This window comes from Phyllostomus hastatus, unplaced genomic scaffold (assembly GCF_019186645.2).
Source record: "Phyllostomus hastatus isolate PE091 unplaced genomic scaffold, TTU_PhHast_1.1 phas_contig_29, whole genome shotgun sequence".
Classification (NCBI taxonomy): Eukaryota; Metazoa; Chordata; class Mammalia; order Chiroptera; family Phyllostomidae; genus Phyllostomus; species Phyllostomus hastatus.
In genome coordinates this window covers 1,268,912-1,289,915 of record NW_025333835.1, presented here as the reverse complement: position 1 = coordinate 1,289,915, position 21,004 = coordinate 1,268,912, and the positions used below count along the sequence as shown (strand labels likewise).

At 38.6% G+C, this 21,004-nt stretch overlaps 1 protein-coding gene across 1 annotated transcript in view; it reads right to left on the bottom strand.

The window, feature by feature from the left end:
- ERICH6B (glutamate rich 6B) overlaps positions 1 to 16,165 on the bottom strand; it is a 63,488-nt gene extending 47,323 nt beyond the window's left edge. The window contains exon 1 of the mRNA XM_045838926.1: positions 15,833 to 16,165. Within this exon, the coding sequence (XP_045694882.1) occupies positions 15,833 to 16,165 (333 nt within the window). The remainder of the gene's footprint in view (positions 1 to 15,832) is intronic.
- Between the last annotated feature and the right edge of the window lie 4,839 nt (positions 16,166 to 21,004).

Below are 21,004 nucleotides of genomic sequence, written 5' to 3'. Positions count from 1 at the left end.
TGGTTATTGGTTATTCAGTGGCAATCAATGCTGAATTTATATTCAAATTGCTCATCTAATTTTATTAGATGTCCCCACAAACTATTGGAAAAGAAGAGAAGGGTGGGAGTAGTTAGTCTGTCCCTATCCCAATTTGTCTAGTGCAGTGGGAGTCTCTGAAATTTACCTGACTCTAGATAATTGGGTTGGGGGCACAGATTTCTTGCACACTCTATGAGGAGTGTACAGTCCATGGACAACATGCAGCCCAGGATGGCTATGAATGCAGCCTGACACAGAATTGAAAACTTACTTAAAACCTGTTTTTTTCTCATCAGTTTTTGTTAGTGTTTATGTATTTAATGTGTGGCCCAAGGCTCTTCTTCCATTGTGAACCAGGGATGCCAAAAGGTTGGATGCTGCTATGAGTTCATTGCATTTTCTCTTGTCTTTGTTGTGTCCATTTTGCAAAATGGGCAAATATGGCCAGGGGAGGGGTGTAAACTACCCTTTACAAGGCAATGGTAGGAGAATATAAAATACAAAATAACAACAACAACAACAATAATGGCTTATACTTGAAGAGGCTTCAAAGGCTATGTGGCTGGCATAGCTCATGATTATTTATGTTATCTAACTCCTTTAATTTTCACAAAAATCTTATAAGGTAGGTCAATTGTTATTACTAACTATAATTAAGAAAACCAAAGCAGAGAGGTTAAGTAACTTGCCCAACCTTCTGTATCTAATAAGTGGAAGAGAGATGGCATTCAAACGTAGGCAGTCAAGCTCCCGAGAGAGGAAGAAAACAGCTCTTTGTGACAGGCTTTTATTTCTATCACCAAAATAGACAAACAAATGGGGCTTATGCTCTTCCCCCACACCTGATCCCTTGGCAGACATTGCTAGTTGATGATGGCATTCCTTCCTGCTGAGCCCAAATGGGGTCTCACAATCCATCTTAATATAGTGCTCTACCACTCATCTCTAGTAACTAATCCATCAGCATGAGAGATAGAAGCCCATTTGTTATCTCTAGGGCTCATTTTATAGGCTTCAATGAATTCACAAAGTTGTTTTTTAAAATAAATGTGAGTGTGTGCATGCATGTGTATGCATGTATATATGTCTGACTGAAATGAATAAAATTGAACTAGATTCAATTTGCATTTACTGAGCATCTGCTATATGGGTCAGGAAGGCACTCTTGTTATGCACTGAGGCTTAAAACAACAGATAAACAAAGTTATATTTTAAAAAGGAGACTGTTCCATATAAAGAAATTTTGATATAGAGACCCAAGATAGTGGAGGAGTAATTGGAGGCTACACTAACCTCTTCCCAGGACAAATCTGGAGTTACAACTAAGTTTTAGAGAAATCATTCTGAATAACCAGCTGAACATGAGCTGGAGAGAAGCCTTATAATCATGGACAGACAGAAGAAATGACTTCACCAGAACGTCCAATGGAGGAGATGCAAAACGGCTGGTTTGGCTCTCATGGGCAGCAGCTGAAATTCTGGAAGGATATTTCAGAAGCTCAGGTGTTACCCCTGAGAAGTGTGGGGTATAAACCCCAAGCTGGGCTCCTGAGCCAATAGCACCAAAGCCAGAAAGGAACCCAGATAACATCAGCTGTGAAAAGCAGTGGGGTTTCTGTCTGCTAGGGAGAGGTGGATGGAAATATAGAGAGCCTCTTAAAAGGCCAACACACAAAATTACATTCGTAGCCACTTCCCCTGGACTCTGGCAGATGGAGGGCAGAGTGGACCAGAGATAATGTGAGGAGAGTCTGTGGTGGTTCTGAGGAGAGAGCTGAGGGAATAGCCACCAGGATGCCTATGCTGAGTCATTCCCCATACTGCAGAAGCTATTTTTTCTTGGGCAGAGCATTCACCCTCCCGGCCCCCCCGCCCCCGCCCCCGCGCAGCCAAGTGGCATCAGCCTGAAGGGAAGCAATACCCCTGCCCACAGGAAAGATTCCATAGCACACTGTGGAGCTTAAGCTGGACTGCTGAGTAAAGCATGAGGTTCTATCACTGATTAACAACTAAGGTGGATCTCTGGGAGCTCTGAGACTTTAGCTGGCTTTATCCTGGGCCTGGTGCTGGTCAAAACTGGTCTTGGTTTGTAGCCTGGCTCATTGTGCACATAAACATGCCCAGCAGAGGGAGCAACAAGCAGTGGATTGCTAATAGTCCCAAACAGGTTGCCTGGGGCCAGTCACAATCAGCACCTGAAAAAGGTCTGCCTCAGAGTCTTTGTAGGTCTACCTAATATGCAGAAACAAACAGAGGCAAACAAAGAGTGGAGACAAATAAGCAGGCCCCAAATGAAAAAACTAGAGAATTACCCAGAAGAAGAACTAGATAAAATTGAGACAAGCAATTTATGAGAGAGTTTAGAGTAATGACTATAAGGATACTCAGCAGCATGAAAAAAGACATGGAAACCATAATGAAAGACCAGTCAAAATGAATAATACAATATCTGAAATAAATAATACACTGGAGGGAATAAACAGTAAATTAGATGAAGCAGAGGATCAAATTAGTGATTAGTAAGACAAGGTAGAAAAAAAACACCCAAGCAGAACAACAAAAACAAAAGAGAATAAAAAAAATGATTGCTTAGGAAACATTTTGGACAATATGAAGCACAATGACATCTGTGTTATAGGAATACCAGAAAAAGAAGAGAGTGAATAAGGGATCAAAAACTTATTTGAAGAAATAATGACTGAATCTTACCTAATCTGGTGAAGGAAAAAAGTCACACAAGTCCAGGAAGATCAGAGAGTCCCAAACAAGTTGGACCCAAAGAGGACAACACCAAGACACATTATAATTAAAGCATCAAGGCTAAAAGACAAAAAGAGAATCCTAAAAGTTGCAAGAACATGGCAAGTAGTTACAAGAACAAGAACAAGGGAGCAGCAATTAGACTGGCATCTGATTACTCAACAGAAACATTTCAGACCAGAAGGGAGTGGCATGAAATATTCAAAGTGATGAAAAGCAAGGACCTACAACCAAGGCTACTTTACCCACTGAAGCTATCATTTAAATTGAAGGAAAAATAAGGACCTTCCCAGACAGGAAAAAGCCAATGGAGTTTGTAATAACAAACCAGTACTGCAAAATGTTAAAGAGCTTTTTTTAAGAATAAGAAGAAAAAGAGAAAGAAAAAAAGAGGAAAAGAGTCTAACAAAACAGCACTACATAGATATCCATCAATAATCACCTTAACTGTAAATGGCTTAAATGTTCCAACCAAAAGATATAGGGTAGCTGAATGGATAAGAAAACAAAACCTATATATATGCTGCCTCCAAGAGACCCACCTCAAGTTGATAGATACACTCAGATTAAAAATAAAGGGATGGAAAAAAAATTTCATGCAAATAGAAATGAAAAAAAAAAAAGCTGGGATAGCAATATTTATATCCAACAAAATAGACTTTAAAACCAAAGCTATAGCAACAGACAAAGAAGGACACTACATAATGATAAAGGGAAAAATCCAACAAGAGGATATAACCCTAGTAAACATTTATGTACCCAATATAGGACCACCTAAATATTTAAAGTGAATCTTAATGAGCATAACGAGAGAGATCAACAGAAATACAGTCATAGTGGGGGATTTTAACACTACATTGACTCCAATGTTAGATCTTCCAGACAGAAAATCTACAAGGATACAGCGGCTTTAAAAAACACACTAGATTGAATGGATTTAATTGATATCTTCAGAGCATTTCACCCCAAAGCAGCAGAATATATATACTTTTCAAGTGAACATGGAACATTTTCTAGGATAGACCACATATTGGGACACAAAACAAGTCTCAATAAATTTATGAAGATTTAAATTATATCCAATATCTTCTCTGACCACTATGAAACTAGGAATCAATTACAAGAACATTGAAAAGTGCACAAAGATACGGAAGCAAAATAACATGTTATGAAAAATGAATGAGTCAACATAAAGATCAAGGGAGAAATCATAACATACTTTGAAACAAATGAAAATGAGGACACATCAATCCAAAATCTGTGGGACACTGGGAAAGCAATCATAAGAGGGAAATTTGTAATATTACAGACCTATTTCAAAAGACAAGAAAAAGCTCAAATTTACAAACTAAGTTCACACTTAAAAGAACTTGAAAAAGAACAACAAACAGTTCAAAGTGAGCAGAAGGAAGAAAATAATGAAGATCAAAGCAGAAGTAAATGATTTAAATAGTCTAAAAATGATACAAAAGATCAATGAATCCAACAACTGGTTCTTTGAAAACATAAACAGGATTGACAAACCTTTAACCAGACTCAAAAGGAAAAAAAGAGATAGGACCCATATAAATAAAATCAGAAATAAAAGAGGAAAAATAACAACTGAAACCAAAGAAACACAAAGGATTGTAAGAAAATATTATGAACAACTATATACCAAAAAACTGGACAAGTTGGACAGCTTGGACAACTTGGATAAATGCCTAAAAACATACAATCCTCCAGAACTATCTCAGAAAGAATCAGAGAATCTGAATATACAGATTATACATAGTGAAATTGAAACAGTATATTAAGAACTTCCAACAAACAAATCTCTGGACCAGATGGCTTCACAGGTGATTTTACCAAACATTCTGAGAAGAACTAATATCTCTCCTCATACTATTTCATAAAATTTAAGAGAAGAGAAGCCTTCCCAGCTCATTTACAAGTCCATCATTATCCTAATTCCAAACCAGATAAACACACTACAAAGAAAGGAAATTATAGGCCAATATCCCTGATGAACAAAGATGCTAAAATCCTCAACAAAATATTAGCAAACCTAATAGAATAATACATCAAAAAATCATACAAAAATACATTTAAAAAATCATGATCAATTGGGATTTATTCTGGGAATGTGAGGTTGGTACAACATTCACAAAACAGTAAGTGTGATTCACCACATAAACCAAATGAAGGATAAAACCCTCATGATCATATCAATGGATGCAGAAAAAGCATTGGATTAAATCTAGCACCCATTTATGATTAAAAACAGCAAGGTGGGAATAGAGGGAACATATCTAAACATAATAAAAGCCATATATGACAAACCCACTGTCAACATCATACTCAAGAGGCAAAAACTACAAGTGTTTCCCTTGAAATCAGGAGCAAGACAGGGATGTTCACTTTTACCTATCAATTCAACAAAGTAATAGTAGTTCTAGCCATAGCAATCACACTAGAAAAAGAAATGAAAGGCATTCAAATCAGAAAGGAAGAAGTAAAACTGTTTTTATTTGCAGATGACATGATACTGTACATAGAGAATCCCAAAGATTCCACCAAGGAACTACTAGAACTGATCAGTGAATTCAGCAAAGTGGCAGGATATCCAGAAATCAGTAGCACTTTTATATGCCAATAACAAACTAACAGAAAGGGAAATTAAGAAAATAATGCCATTCACAATTGCTTCAGAAAGGTTAAAATACCTAGGAATAAATGTAACCAAGGATGTAAAAGATCTGTACCTGGGTAATAATAAGACACCGAAGAAAGAAATTGAAGAAGATAACAAATAAATGGAAGCACATGCAGTGTTCATGGATAGGAATAATTAACATCATTAAAATGCCATACTACCCAAAGCAATCTATAGATTCAATGCAATTCCTATCAAGATTCCAAAGAAATATTTCACAGAACTAGAATATTTCAAAAATTTATATGGAACTATGAAAGATCTTGCATAGCAACAGCAATCCTAAGAAGAAGAAGAAGAAAGAAGAAAGGAAAAGAAGAAGAAAGTTGGAGCTATCTAATATGAAGCTATAAGTATATAGTAATCAAAACATCATGATACTGGCATAAAAACAGACACATGGATCAATGGGACAGAATAGAGAACTCAGAAATAAACCCACAATTTTATAGTCAATTAATATTCAACAGAGGAAGCAATCACATACAATAGTCTAATGATAGTTTATTCAATACATGCTATTGGGCAAACTGGACAGGTATGGGCAGAAAAATGTAGCTAGACCACCTTCTTACACATCATGCAAGAATAAATTCAAAATGTATCAAAGACTTAAATATTAGACCTGAGGATTCCTGGCCAAGATGGAGATGTAGGTAGATATGCTTTGCTTCCTTGCACAACCAAAATAAGAATAACAACCAATTTAAAAATAAAAAACAACAAGAACTGCCAGGAAATTGAACTGTATGGAAGTCCAAAAACCAAGGAGTTAAAGACAAAACATTCATGCAGACTGGTAGGAGGTGTGGAGGTGGGCAGGCAGGGCAGAGATAATGCATAGTAAGGCGGTGGCTGGTGGACCAGCAGGTCCCACATTTGTGTGTGGATAAACTGGGAGGAACAAATGGGGAGCGGGAGAGACTACACAACCCAGGGTTCCAGCATGGGGAAAAAAAGCTTCCAAACCTCTGGCTGTATAAATCTTTGGAGGCTGCAATGGCAGGAGAGTTTCCAATCACACAAGAGAGTCTGTTGCAGGGGCTCACAGCATCCTTGACATACACAAACCCACCCTCTCAGGAATCAGCACCAGAGAGGTGCAATTTGCTTGTGGGTAGTGGGGGAAGTGACTGAAAGCATGGTGAGAGCTGAGCAAGTGGCATTTTTCCCTCTCTGATCCCTCCCCCATATACAGTACCACAACACAAGTGAAGAAGATTGTTCTACCCTGGTGAATACCTATGGCTCCATCCCTTACAACACAACAGGTGCACCAAGATAAAGAAATATGACCCAAATGAAATAACAGATCAAAATTCCAGAAACTGAACTAACGAGGAGATAGCCAACCTATCAGATGCAGAGTTCAAAACACTGGTAATCAGGGTGCTCACAGGAATGATTAAGTATAGCCACAAATAAAGAAAGAAGTGAAGGCTATACAAAGTGAAATAAAGAAAAATATACAGGGAACCACCACTGACAGGAAGAACTGGGACTGAGATCAACAATTTGGAACAGAAGGAAGATATAAACATTTGACCAGAACAGAATGAAGAAACAAGAATTTAAAGAATGAGGAGATGCTGAGGAACATCTGGGACAACTTTAAACATTCCAATGTCTGAATCATAGTGGTGCAAGAAGGAGAAGAGGAAGAGCAAGAAATTGAAAAGTTATTTGAAAAAATAATGAAGGAAAAACTTCCCCTATCTGGTGAAGGAAATAAACATGCAAGTCCAGGAAGCTCAGAGAGTTCCAAAGAAGTTGGACCCCAGGTGGAGCACACCAAAACATACAATAATTAAATTGCCAAAAATTAAAGGAGAGAGTCTTAAAAGCAGTAAAAGTAGATGGTTACTTCCAAAGGAGTTCCCATAAGACTATCAGATTATTATTATTTTTTTTTACTTTTTAAAAGTTGTCGTTCAACTGCTATTGTATCCATTTTCCCCCCACCCTCCCCCACACCCAGCCATCCCCACTCCCTCCCCTGATCCCATCCTCTGCCTTGGTTTTGTCCATGTGTCCTTTATAGATGTTCCTGAAAACCTTTCCTTCTCTTTTCCCCATTATCGCCTTCTGCCTCCCCTCTGGTTACTGTCAGATTGTTCTTAATTTCAATGTCTCTGGTTATATTTTGTTTGCTAATTTGTTTTGTTGATTAGGTTCCAGTTATAGGTGAGATCAAATGGTATTTTTCTTTCACTTCCTGGCTTATTTAACTTAGCATAATGCTCTCCAGTTCCATCCATGCTGTCCCAAAGGGTAGTAGCTCCTTCTTTCTCTCTGCTGCATAGAATTTTATTGTGTAAATGTACCATACTTTTTTGTTCCACTTATTTACCAATGGGCACTTAGGTTGCTTCCAGCACTTGGCTATTTTAAGTTGTGCTGCTATGAACATTGGGGTACATAGGTTCATTTGAATTGGTGTTTCAGGGTTCTTAGGACATAAGCCTAGCTGTGGAATTGCTGGGTCAAAAGGCAGTTCCATTTTTAGTTTTCTGAGGAAATTCCATACTGTTTTCCACAGTGGCTGCACCAGTCTGCATTCTCACCAACAGTGCACTAGGGTTACCTTTTCTCCACATCCTCTGCAATACTTATTGTTGATTTGTTTATAATGGCCTTTCTGACCAGTGTGAAGAGATATCTCATTGGGGTTTTAATTTGCATCTCTCTGATGGCTGGTGACTCTGAGCATCCTTTCACATGTCTCTGGGCTCTCTGAATGTCCTTGGAAAAGTGTCTGTTCAGGTCCTTTGCCCATTTTTAATTGGGTTGTTTGTCTTCCTGGAGTGGAGTCATGTGAGTTCTTTATATATTTTGGAGATCAAACAATTGTCTGAGGTATCATTGGCAAATATGGTTGGTTCTCTTTTCACTTTAATACTGTTTTATTTAGTTGTACAGAAGCTTTTTGTTTTGATGAGATCCCATTTTTTTATTCTTTCCTTTCCATCCCTTGGTCTAGGGGACATATCAGTGAAAATATTGCTGTGTGGAATATCGGAGATTTTCCTGCCTATGTTTTCCTCTAGGACTTTTATGGTGTCACAACTTATATTTAAGTCTTTTGTTCACCTTGAATTTATTTTGTGTATGGTGTAAGTTGGTGATTGAGTTTCATTTTTTTTGCTGTAGTTGTCCAGATCTCCCAACACCATTTTTTTTGAAGAGGTTATTTTTACTCCATTTTATGCTCCTGCCCCCTTTGTAGAATATTAATTGACCATAGAGACTTGGTTTATTTCTGGGCTCTCTATTCTGTTCCATTGCTTTATATGTCTGTTCTCATGCCAGTACCAGACTGTTCTGATTACAGTAGTTTTGTAATACCATTTGATATCAGGTATTGTAATCTCTCCTACTTTGTTCTTCTTTCTCAAAATTGCTGTGGCTATTCAGGGTCATTTATGGTTCCATATAAATTTTTGAAATGTTTGCTCTATATCTGTTAAATATGTCATTGTCACTTTAATAGGGATTGTGTTGAATCTATAAATTGTTTTGGGTTGTATGGACATTTTGATGATGTCCATGCTTCCAGTTTATGAACATCAAAGAAGACTTCACAGGCAAGAAGGTGCTGGTAATCAGTATTCAAAGTCATGAAAGGCAAGGACCTACATCCAAGATTACTCTATCCAGCAAAGCTTTCATTTAGAATGGAAGGGCAGATAAAGTGCTTCCTGGATAAGGTCAAGTTCAAGGAATTCATCATCACTAAGCCCTAAACGTTAAAGGGAATTATCTAAGAAAAAGAAGATAAAAATATGAGCAGTAAAATGACAACAAACTCACAACTATCAACAAATGAGAAAAAAAGAAAGGAAAAAAACTAAGCAAGCAACCGGAACAGGAACAGAATCAGAGAAATGGACATCACATGGAGGGATTTCAGTGGGGAGGGGGAAGGTACAGGGAAGAAGAAGCATATTTGGTAGGTACAAAATAGACAGGAGGACGTTAAGAAAATTATAGGAAATGGAGAAGTTAAAGAACTTACATGTATGACCCATGGACAAGAACTAAGGGGGTGGAATGCTGGAGGTAAGGGAATGCAGGGTGGAAGGGGATAGAGGGGAGCAAAAATGGGACAACTGTAATAGCATAATGAATAAAGTATACTTAAAAAGTAAATGTTAGACCTGAAACAATAAAAATCCTTGAAGAAAATAGAGGCAGCAAAATCTTGGACATTGCTCAGACATAGCAATATATTATTGGCCATATCCCTCAGGCAAGGGACAAAAAATAAACAAATGGGACTACATCAAACTAAAAATTTTTGCACAGCAAAGGAAAACATCAACAAAACAAAAAGACAACCTACCAAATGGGAGAACATATTGCCAATACATTTGATGCAGGTGTCTCCAACCTGTGGCCTGTGGGCTGCATTGGGCTTAGGATGGCTATGAATGTGTCCCAACTCAAAACTGTAAGTTTACTTAAAACTCTTTTTTTGCTCATCCATTTTTGTTTGTGTTTGTGTGTTTAATGTGTGGCCCAAGACAATTCTTCTTCCAGTGTGGCCCACAGATGCCAAAAGTTTGGACACCCCTGTAAAGGGTTACTACCCAAAATTTATAAAGAACTTACAAAACTCAACACTCAAAACACAAACAACCCAGTTAAAAAATGATTAAAGGCCCTGAATAGACACATCTCCAAGGAGGACATATGGATGGCCAATAGACATGAAAAGATGCTCAACTTCACTAAGCATCAGAGAAAGGCAAATTAAAACCACAATGAGATGTTATCTCACACCTGTCAGAATGGCTATCTTAAATAAATCAGTCAATAACGAGTGCTGTCAAGGTCGTGAACAGAGGAACCCTTTTGCATTGTTGGTGGTTATGCAGATTGGTGCAGCTGTTGTGGAAAGCAGTATGGAGATACCTCAAATAATTAAGAGTGGATCTGCCTTTTGACCCAGTGATTCCACTTCTGGGAATATAAAGCACTAATTCAAAAGAACATAAGCACCTCTATGTTCACTGCAGTGTTATTCACAATCACCAAGTTATGGAAGCAGCCCACGAGTTCATCAGTATCTGAATGGATAAAAGAACTATGGGATCTTTACACAATGGAATACTTCTTTGACATAAAAAAGAACATTTTACCCTTTGCCCGACAGTATGGATGGACCTGGGTGACATTATGGTGAATGAAATAAGCTGGTCAAAGAAAAAGAACTACCATGTGATTTCACTCATGTGTGGAATCTAATGAACTGAAATAACAAGGAAAATAGAGACAGACTCATAGAGAGCAGGATGACAGCTAAGGGAGGATTGTTAGTGAGTGGAGGGATTGAGCAAAAAGGAAAAAGGACTCATGGACTCAAGGACTGTGGACAATAACCACAACACTGTGGTTATTGTAGGGTGGATAGGGAGTATAAGAGGACTACATAGTAGTGGAAAAATACAGTAAAAATTAAAAAAAATTTGATGTGTATTCTTTTTTAAAATTGAGAATCCTCTTGTAAACCTTTTGTATAATGGGTTTTCATAGATAAAGACACTCTTGCTTGTGCCTTTAAAAGTATGTTAGCATTCTCCTACAGTTTTTTCAGTGCCTTTCCAATTTTCTCTGGCAAGGCATTTATTTTTGAAGCTCTTGCTTTATACACAGTTCTATTCTTGACAGCATTGTATTTGTTTTACTATAGTGGGTAATATGTTTACAAAAGATAGTACATAGAGGGGGCATGTTAAGAATGCTTGATCCATACTGCACAAAAGAAATGGCCTGAATCCTATATTTTAGTATTAAAATTACACTTGGTACTTGATCAGCAGGGATATTAGGATTCTGAGAAGGAACTTAATGGTAGAGGCACACAGAAGAGGGTTTTCTAGCAATACAGAAATTATCTCTTTTATGCCCAAACTAAATGTCCATGAGGGTCATAGGAATCAATGCTGATAAATCTGATTTGATGAAAAAGGACATAAAGGTGAAATGCCTCTGTGGCTGCAGAGAACACCCAGATTTTAGCATGTAGGTTTTATGTAATCAGATGGAGATTTAAAATTCAAGCTGCCTGAGACACTTGTAGTTGGTAGCAGAACTGGATCCAGAAAAATAATTTAGTTATATTGTACTTGCCAGTCAACATAAGATGCTGCCTGTGACCTGGACTTTTTAACTTTCTGTAACTAGTTGGATATGGCCCTGCAGTCATGACATCAAGGCATTTCAGCATATGGGCTTATGAGTGAATGCATGTCAACCACATCTCATAACAGCATGAGGAGACCACTGACAAATAACAAAACCCAACTTAGGCAGAAATTACCAATTGCAGAAACATTATTGGAAAAATGTCAGCTTGGGATGAGAGGAATAACTCCAAAGTTAAATCAGGATTTAACTAATGAGGTAAGATGATGCCTTCCAGGGGCCAAATAGGCAACCTGAGAAGCATACTAGTGTCTGTTGACCTAGCAACAGATTGCAGGAATGTATTGTAGGAAATAATTAGAGGTCACTGATACAATTAGCTCTAAGGATGTTTTTCAAAGTGCTGTTTAAAAAAGTAACAAAAATCAGAAGCAAAGAATGCTCAATAATAGGGGATCAATTAAACTGTTATGGTTTGTATTATACAATTGCACTATACAATGCAATGCAAAACAGTCATTAAATGTTTGTAGATAACTTAATAAATGAAATGATATTCATATAAGTATGTAACATTTATATATAATTAAAATATATAAGTATACAAATAAATGTATTTTTTAAATTTTATTTTAGTCATTGTTCAAGTACAGTTTTCTGTCCTTTACTCCCATCCCAGCCAACCCACCCATTCCTCCCCACCTCCTTCCCATTTCCACCCCCTCTAGTTTTTGTCCATGTGTCCTTTATATTTGTTCCTGTAAACCCTTCCCATGTTCCCCTGAAATTCCCCTGAAATTCCCTCCCCTCTCCTCTCTGGTCACTGTCAACCTGTTCTCTATTTCAGTATCTTTGGTAATGTTTTGCTTGTTTGTTTTGTTGTTTAAGTTCCTGTTAAAGGTGAGATCATATGATATTTGTCTTTCACCTCCTGGCTTATTTCACTTAGCATAATGCTCTCCAGATCCATCCATGCTGTTGCAAATGGTGGGAGCTCCTTCTTTCTCTCTGCTGCATAGAATTCCATTGTGTAAATGTACCATGGTTTTTTGATCCATTCATTTTCAGATGGGCACCTAGGTTGCTTCCAGCATTTGGATATTGTAAATTGTGTTGCTATGAACATTGAGATGCATAAGTTCTTTTGGATTGGTGTTTCAGGGTTCTTAGGATACAATCACAGCAGTGGAATTGCTGGGTCAAAAGGCAGATACATTTTTAGTGTTCTGAGGAAATTCCATACTGTTTTCCATAGTGGTTGTACCAGTCTGCAATCCCACCAACAGTGCACTAGGGTCCCCTTTTCTCCACAACCTCTCCAACACTTGTTTGTTGCTTTGTTTACGATGGCCATTTTGACTGGTGTGAAGTGGTATCTCATTGCGGTTTTAATTTGCATCTCTCTGATAGCTAGCGATATTGGGCATCTTTTCATGTGTCTCTGGATCCTCTGTGTGTCCTCCTTGGAGAAGTGTCTGTTCAAGTTCTTTGCCCATTTTTTAATTGGGTTGCTTGTCTTCTTACAGTGGAGTCATTTAAGTTCTTTATATATTTTCGAGATGAAACCCTTGTTTGAGGTATTATTGGCAAATATGTTTCCCCATACAGCTGGATCTCTTTTTATTTTAATACCGTTTTCTTTAGCCGTGCAGAAACTTTTTATTTTGATGAGATCCCATTTGTTTATTCTTTCCTTTATGTTCTTTGCTCTAGGGGACATATGCAGTAAAATGTTGCTGAGTGAAATATCTGAGATTTTCCTGCCTATGTTCTGCTGTAGGACTTTAATGGTGTCATGGCTTATATTTAAATCTTTTGTCCACCTTGAATTTATTTTTGTGTAAGGTGTAAGTTGGTGCTTGAGTTTCATTTTTTTGCACATTAGCTTTCCAGATCTCCCAACACCATTTGTTGAAGAGGCTATTTTTACTCCATTTTATGTTGCTGCCCCCTTTGTCAAATATTAATTGACCATAGAGACTTGGGTTTATTTCTGGAGTCTCTGTTCTGTTCCATTGGTCCATGTGCCTGTTTCTATGCCAGTACCAGTCTGTTTTGATTACAGTGGACTTGTAATACAGTTTGGTATCAGGTATTGTGATCCCTCCTACTTTGCTCTTCTTTCTCAAAATTGCAGCAGCTACTCGGGGTTGTTTGTGGTTCCATATAAAGTTTTGAAGTGTTTGTTCTATGTCTGTGAAATATGCCATTGATACTTTAATAGATATTGCATTGAATCTGGAAATTGCTTTGGGTAGTATGGACATTTTGATGATATTAACTCTTCCAATCCATGAACACGGTATGTTCCATTTGTTTGTGTCTTCCTCGATTTCTTTCTTCAGTGTTGTGTAGTTTTCTGAATACAGTTATTTTACCTCTTTGGTTAGGTTTATTCCTAGGTATTTTATTTTTATTTTTGTTTTATTGAATGGGAATTTTTTCTTGATTTCTGCTGTTTCATTGCTGGTGTACAAAAATGCCTTTGATTTCTGGATATTGATTTTGTATCCTGCTGTTTTGCCAAATTCACTTATTGGGTCAAGCAGTTTTTTGGCCGATTCTATAGGATTTTCTATGTACACTATCATGTCAGCTGCAAACAGTGTCAGTTTTGTTTCTTCCTTTCCAATTTGGATGCCTTTTGTTTCCTTTTCTTGTCTGATTGCTGTGGCTAAAATGTCTAATATTATACTGAATAGAAGTGGTGAAAGTGGACATCCTTGTTCCTGATTTTAGTGGAAAAGATTTTAGTTTGTGCCCATTGAGTATGATGCTGGCTGTAGGTTTCTCATATATGGCCTTTATCATGTTGAGGAATACTCCCTCTATTCCCACTTTGCTGAGTGTTTTTATCATAAATGGGTGCTGTACCTTGTCAAATGCTTTTTCTGCATCTATTGATATGATCATGTGATTTTTGTCTTTGCTGTTGTTTATGTGGTGTATTACCTTTACTGATTTGTGAATATTGTACTATCCTTGCATCCCTGGGGTGAATCCCACTTGGTCATGGTGTATGATCTTTTTAATGTATTGTTGGATGAGGTTTGCCAATATTTTGTTGAGGATGTTCACCAGTGATATTGGTCTGAAGTTTTTTTTCTTTGTTGTGTCTTGATCTGATTTTGGGATTAGTATGATGCTGGCCTCATAAAAAGAGTTTGGGAGTCTTCCATCATTTTGGGCTTTTTGGAATCGTCTGTGAAGGATAGGGGTTATGTGTAGCTCTTCCTTAAATGCTTTGTAGAATTCTCCTGTGAGACTATCCAGTCCAGGGGTTTTGTGTGTCAGGAGTTTTTTGATTACTGCTTCAATTTCATTTGCTGCTATTGGTCTGTTCAGGCTTTCTGCTTCTTCTTCATTGAGTTTTGGAAGATTATATTTTTCTAGAAATTTGTCTATTTCACCTAGGTTTTCAAATTTCTTGGCATACAGTTCTTTGTAGCAATTTCTTACAATCCTTTGTATTTCTGTTGTATCAGTTGTAATCTCTCCTCTTTTATTCCTTATTGTGCAAATAAATATATCTTAAGAAGAAGGTTACAGTGTATAAAGGCTGAGGGGGAAATAACCAAAAGTGTCAAAGAAATTATCTCTTGATGGTAGTGATTAAGAGAAATACCATATGATCTCACCTATAAATGGAACCTGATCAACAAGACAAACAAGTAAGCAAAATATAACCAGAGACATTGAAATAAAGAACAGACTGACAGTAACTAGAAGGATGGGGGAGGGGGGTAAAGGGGGGAAAGAAAGGGAAGGATCATCAAGGAACATGTATAAAGGACCCATGGAAAAAGCAAAAGGGTTGGGTAGGATTGATTGTGGGAGATGGGGGTGGGTGAAGCAGGGTACAGTGGTGGGGGGAAATGGAAACAACTGTACTTGAACAACAATATAAAAGTAAATTTTTTCAAACATCCAAAATGAACATGTATTACTTGTTCAATGAGGGAAAGAGTGCAAATTATGTTTTTTTTAATGAGCAGGTGATTTATGTCATCAGGTCTCCCTTTCTGCTCTGTTGACATGGTGCTTTTGGTCATGGCTATTGAAGCTGTGAATAGAGCTTGGTCAGCTGTGAGTCTTCCTACTTGTCAGTACTGTGGATAGGGTTGATAATTTGAGCTTTGACCAGTTCTCAAGTTTGTTCTTTTTTCCTGGGTACTGTGGTGAACTAAAGCTATGATCTTTTCAGAGGGCCTCCTCTATATACTCACCCCTTTCCAGATATTCTTCTTCATACAAATAATTTTTTTCTTCCAGACTCTTTTCCTGCTGCAGACACTTTTTCTCCTCCAGATATTCTTGTTCATAAAGGTACGATTCTCCTATAAGGCACTTTTGTTCCTCCATATACTCATTCTCCTCCAGATACTCTTCCTCTTCATAAAATGGAGATTCTTCCTTTGAACTCTCCTCCTCTCCCTCAGTGTCCCCTTCCTCTGAAGATAAGGTCTGTGTGGATTGTTGGGAAGTGGTAGAAGGCTGAAGAGATGATGACTCTCCTGATGACTGATTACTTTCAGCAGACATATTGGGGAAGCATTAAGTGGATGAAAACCTTCAGCAGCAGGTAAAGTCACTTCATCATCCTGGTAACCAACAAAGGAGTAAAAGTTCATTGGTTAGTAACTGCCTATTGCATATAATTATATCCATTTTTGTTCATTTTATTCTGTACTCTTTGGGTGGCCCTTTGAGTATTCAGATCAGTATATGGTGACCCATGAAAAGGCACAAAAGAAGGGGACAGGAGTTTTACCCTCAAGGAGCTAGTGGAGAGACTACACCTGAAGGCAATACCTTTAAAATTACTGAACGATATGAAGTAAATAAGTAGGGCTGAAAAGACTTGATCAGTGTTTAGTGGTACAATCATTAGAGAAGCCTTTTATTTATTCATCAAGACATATTTACTGCCACAATAAACAAGACAGCAACTGTGTTCCAGGAGCTTGAAATCTGGGAGAAAAACAGTCATGCAGATTTATAATGGGACAAGCACAGTGGAAGAGGCACAGACAGGACCATATATACAGGGTGATTGGTCCTTGGTCAGTGAAGACACCTCTAGGTGGAGGTCTGTGAGGCATGTAATCATGGCCACTACACACACTGCCACCTCTGCTGGAAGCACTACCCACCATTAGTTTACTTAGCACATTGCTAATGTTTGCGTCCCCGGCTTCAACACAACTGTGTGCACCTTGGCTCCTCCAGGAAGTCTTCCATGCTCCGTGCTATGCTCCATTTGTACCATCCTGATTTTCATTCAAGTAACTATTTTGCTATACTAAATAATTTATTTGCATGTCTGTCTTTCCAACAGATTGTGAACTTCTTGAGGGCAGAAAGGATTGATTATTGTTTAAAAATATATTTTGAAGCCTTCCACTCTTCTCCATCTTCACTGTATCCACAGTGACCCTTAATGTCATCTCCAGTCTGGATTGCTACAGCACACTCTTAAATGGCCTTCCTGTCACCATGCTGGTGGTCTGCTAGTGTTCTTGTGAAAATCATATCATGATATGCATTGCTTAAATCAGGCCATGATATGTATTGCTAAAATTAGATCATGATATGTATTGCTTAAAAAATCTCCCAAAAGCTTTCCCTTCCACTTAGAATAAAAAGCAAACACCATTCCATGCCTTCCAGGGCCCAGTGAGATCTGCTGCCTGCCAGTCTCCATTCCCTACTCTCTGACCCTGTTATTCTCTCCCATAACACTTCCCATTATTTCTAATTATGTTTCTTTTTATGTGTCTACTTGTTCAATCTTTCTTTTCCACTAGACTCTAAGTGTCTGGGTGACAGTGACCTTATGTGACCCATTGCCCACTCTATCTCCAATGGTTAGGTTGGTGTCAGATGCAGAATAGATGTCCAATAAATATATGATCAGTGACTGAATGATAGGCCAAGAATAAATGGCTCTAGAACAGTGTGTCCCAAGGTTTTAAATATTATAATACTTATTCTGCACAATGAGATAAATTGAAAAGCCTGCTCATTGTGGAGGCCACCTGCCCAGAGTCCTGTTTGCTCCAAGGACTTAAGAGACAAATATTTTGGCCTACTTTTTTCTAGACCTCTGATTGGGAAGCTCTTTTTTAGGAACCCAACCAGATAAGATAATTAGGATCATGTTTTAGCATATATGCAACATGATGCCCGAAATGAAAGAAATGATGTGTAAAGACATTCCTAGTGGAGCAATGGGTTTATTTTGTCCACCTGCAGGGTTGCTAGAACTCTTGGGTTATTGGATTGCAATAGGATTAGCTTGGGGCTGTGTGGTGTACATACAGGTGTGCTGCCTAGAACTCTTTTCCAAGAAGGACTTGCTTCCCAGCTGTAGGGAATGTGGTCAACAGATAGTCACAAGCCACAACTCTGTTAGGATCTGCCTCAGCTGCAAAGATCCTCCTTCTGGAAGTCATGCCCTTTTCAGGGCAGCCTGAATCTGGTGACTAAGCAAGGCGGGCATATAAGAGTCCAGCCGACCACAGCAGGGGTACCTCTGAGAGGTGGTGTTCACCCCAGAGATTTGCACCAGGCTAGCAAAGCTAGCTAACTATTCCACAGCACTGTCTCCCTGCCAGTCTTGTGTCCTTGCCCTTCCTTTCTCAGGTGTTGGTCCCTAATGAACATTTTGCATCTCAATAGTTTGTACCTTAGAGTCTCTTTCCAGAGAAACTACCCTGTGACAGGCAGCTTCACAAAATGTAAATCTGGAAAAGAATTGATTGTAAGCTTGGGGAAAGAGAAGGGAAAAGACCTCATGGATAGTATGATACTTTGGAAGTTGGCACGGCAAAGAGCAATTAGACCTGCCTTTGGCAGGGAAAACTGACCTGGCAAAGAGATGACAAAGCAGTAGAAGTAAAGGCAAAGCCAGGATGCAGAGAACTTTAAAACCCATTACTATTAAGCATCTTGTTTTGGGTGGTGATTGGGAAAATGATAGGATTAAAGCAACCCTGAATGGAACAAGAGGATTCTTCTGTCCACTCACCAGGTGGTTAGAAAAGAGCAGAGACTAGGAGCTCCACCTGCAGTTGACTTCCTCTTTCCTCCATCACTTCACAGCTCTGTAGTATATGCATGCCTTTGCCTGTAGGCTACCTCAAATGGTTTTTTGAGAAGGTGAGGTGTAAATCATACATGAGATGAGGGTGGAGGGTAGTGTCTTTGCAGGAAAGGGTGAGCTGCAAGAAAGCTTTGGGGCCAATGTCTACATTGGAGCTTCTATGTCTACAGGAGCCTCTTCTGTTTTAAAGGAACCCTCCCAATGTTATTTTGATTTAAAATCTAAACATACAACTATAGTTGTCACTTCATCCCCATTTGCTTCTGATGTCCTATCTGTGAGGCAGAGCAAGGAGGAAGGGGCTGGGGATGGGGAAAGCATTTGGAAAGGGCATCTGTCCAGCTCATCTGGAAGCAGTGAAGGCGCGTACTTAGGCACCGGCCACTCCTTCAGAGATGTGCTTACACTTCAACAATCCTCTACCTTTCATATTTTTTAGCTGCTTAAGATAAAAGATAAAAATTAGTTGGTCCCCTGCACAGCCCAGAATACATTTATCAAGAGCATTTTGTCACTTTTCTTTCCATTTTCTCATCAGGTCTTGTAAAAAGCTCCAGTCAGCTGCATTCTGGTGTCAAAGATTCTAAACGAAACTGTACTCTAGATACTCTGTCTTTAATTACCCTTGAAATTTATAAGCAAAGCTGTTAGGCAGAAATAAATAGTAATGGCAGCCAGATACCCAGTATCTGAGGCAAACATCCTGGAGTTGATTTGTGATTTAGATCTTGACTCATTTTGACCCTGATTTCTGACAGATTGCAGGCTAATTTTTGCAATCTCAACAGGAAATGTCAGCTTTATAACAGATGATTATAACTAGCTGATTGTGGCTCATTAATTTCTAGACTAGCTTCATAAAATGGCTGCTTCAGTCAAAGTGGGCTGGCAGACATTTTACTCAGCTTAAATAATTTAAAAAAATTGGAGTGAAGATTTAGGATTGACAGAATTCACAAAAAAATCAAGGGTTCTGACTTCTCTTGGAAATAGGAGTCTGGGAGCAACCATGGACTGGCTTTCCCATGTGGAACCAATGATGGAACCATGTGGAACCTCTTTGAATGGAACAGAACTTCGACCCTTTGCATTTCTGCCTCTGTTCCTACTCCTGCTCAATTCTTGGACAGTCTTTTCATCACATATGTCCTGTTGTTTTCTGTTTCAATAAAAAAAATGAAGCCATGTCTATCAAAAGTGGGAAAACAGCCCTGGCTGGTGGGGCTCAGTGGATTGAGCACTGGCTTGTGAACCACAGGGTTGCTGATTTGATTCCCAGTCAAGGCACATGCGTGGGTGGTGAGCCAGGTCCCCAATAGGGGGTACGTGAGAGGCAACCACACATTGATGTTTCTCTCCCTCTCTTTCTCCTTCCTTAACCATCTCTCTAAAAATAAATAAATGAAATATTTTTTTAAAGTGGGAAAACAAAAGATACACTAACAGGTCTGATTTTTCTCACTCTTTGCTTACTCATGCATTGGCTTTAATTTTCCAGACCCCATGGAGGGGTGGTGCCTTTGCTCTAGGCTATTTGGTGGCAGCAGTTACCTTGATTACACAGTTCTACTGAATGCCAGCACCCAGCATGGTGTTTGGCACATAATAGGCACTTAGTAACAGTTAATTACCCCATTGAATCGATAAATGAATGAGTAAGGAGAAGCATTAATAATGTGTTATGCACTTTGCCAAATATTTTACAGATTATGTGCATATGCTTGTTTACTGATAAAACTTTGTGTCAGAGGTTGACATATTACAATAGTCTTGTAGATTTATATGTCCTTCCATAACCCCAGCGAGTGCTAAGAGGCCGACTGATTTCCCTACAGTGAGGTTTTCTTTGGATCCCATTTGTCATGCTGAGGGGTTGAGGCCAGGATCTCTGAAGCATTCTTAGTTGAGATTAATGAGGAAGACACAAGTCCCTAAAACAAACAAAACAAGACATTTCCTGTGTAAGTGGCTGAGTTAATGACTAGACTGAAAAGAGGAATAATAATATCAACTCCTGAGACTTCCAGTCAAGATGGAGGCATAGGTAGATGCACTTTAACCCCTCACACTACAAAAAAGGACAACAACAAATTTAAAAACAAAAAATAACCAGAACTGCCAGAAAATCAAACTTTATGGAAGTCTTACCTTGAACGACTTAAAGAAGAAATATTCATCCAGACTGGGGAAGGGGGGAGACTGGCAGCCGAGGCAGAGAGGACTCATGGCAAGGAGCATCTGGAGGACCCAGATGGGCAAGGTTGCAGCTGGTTGCC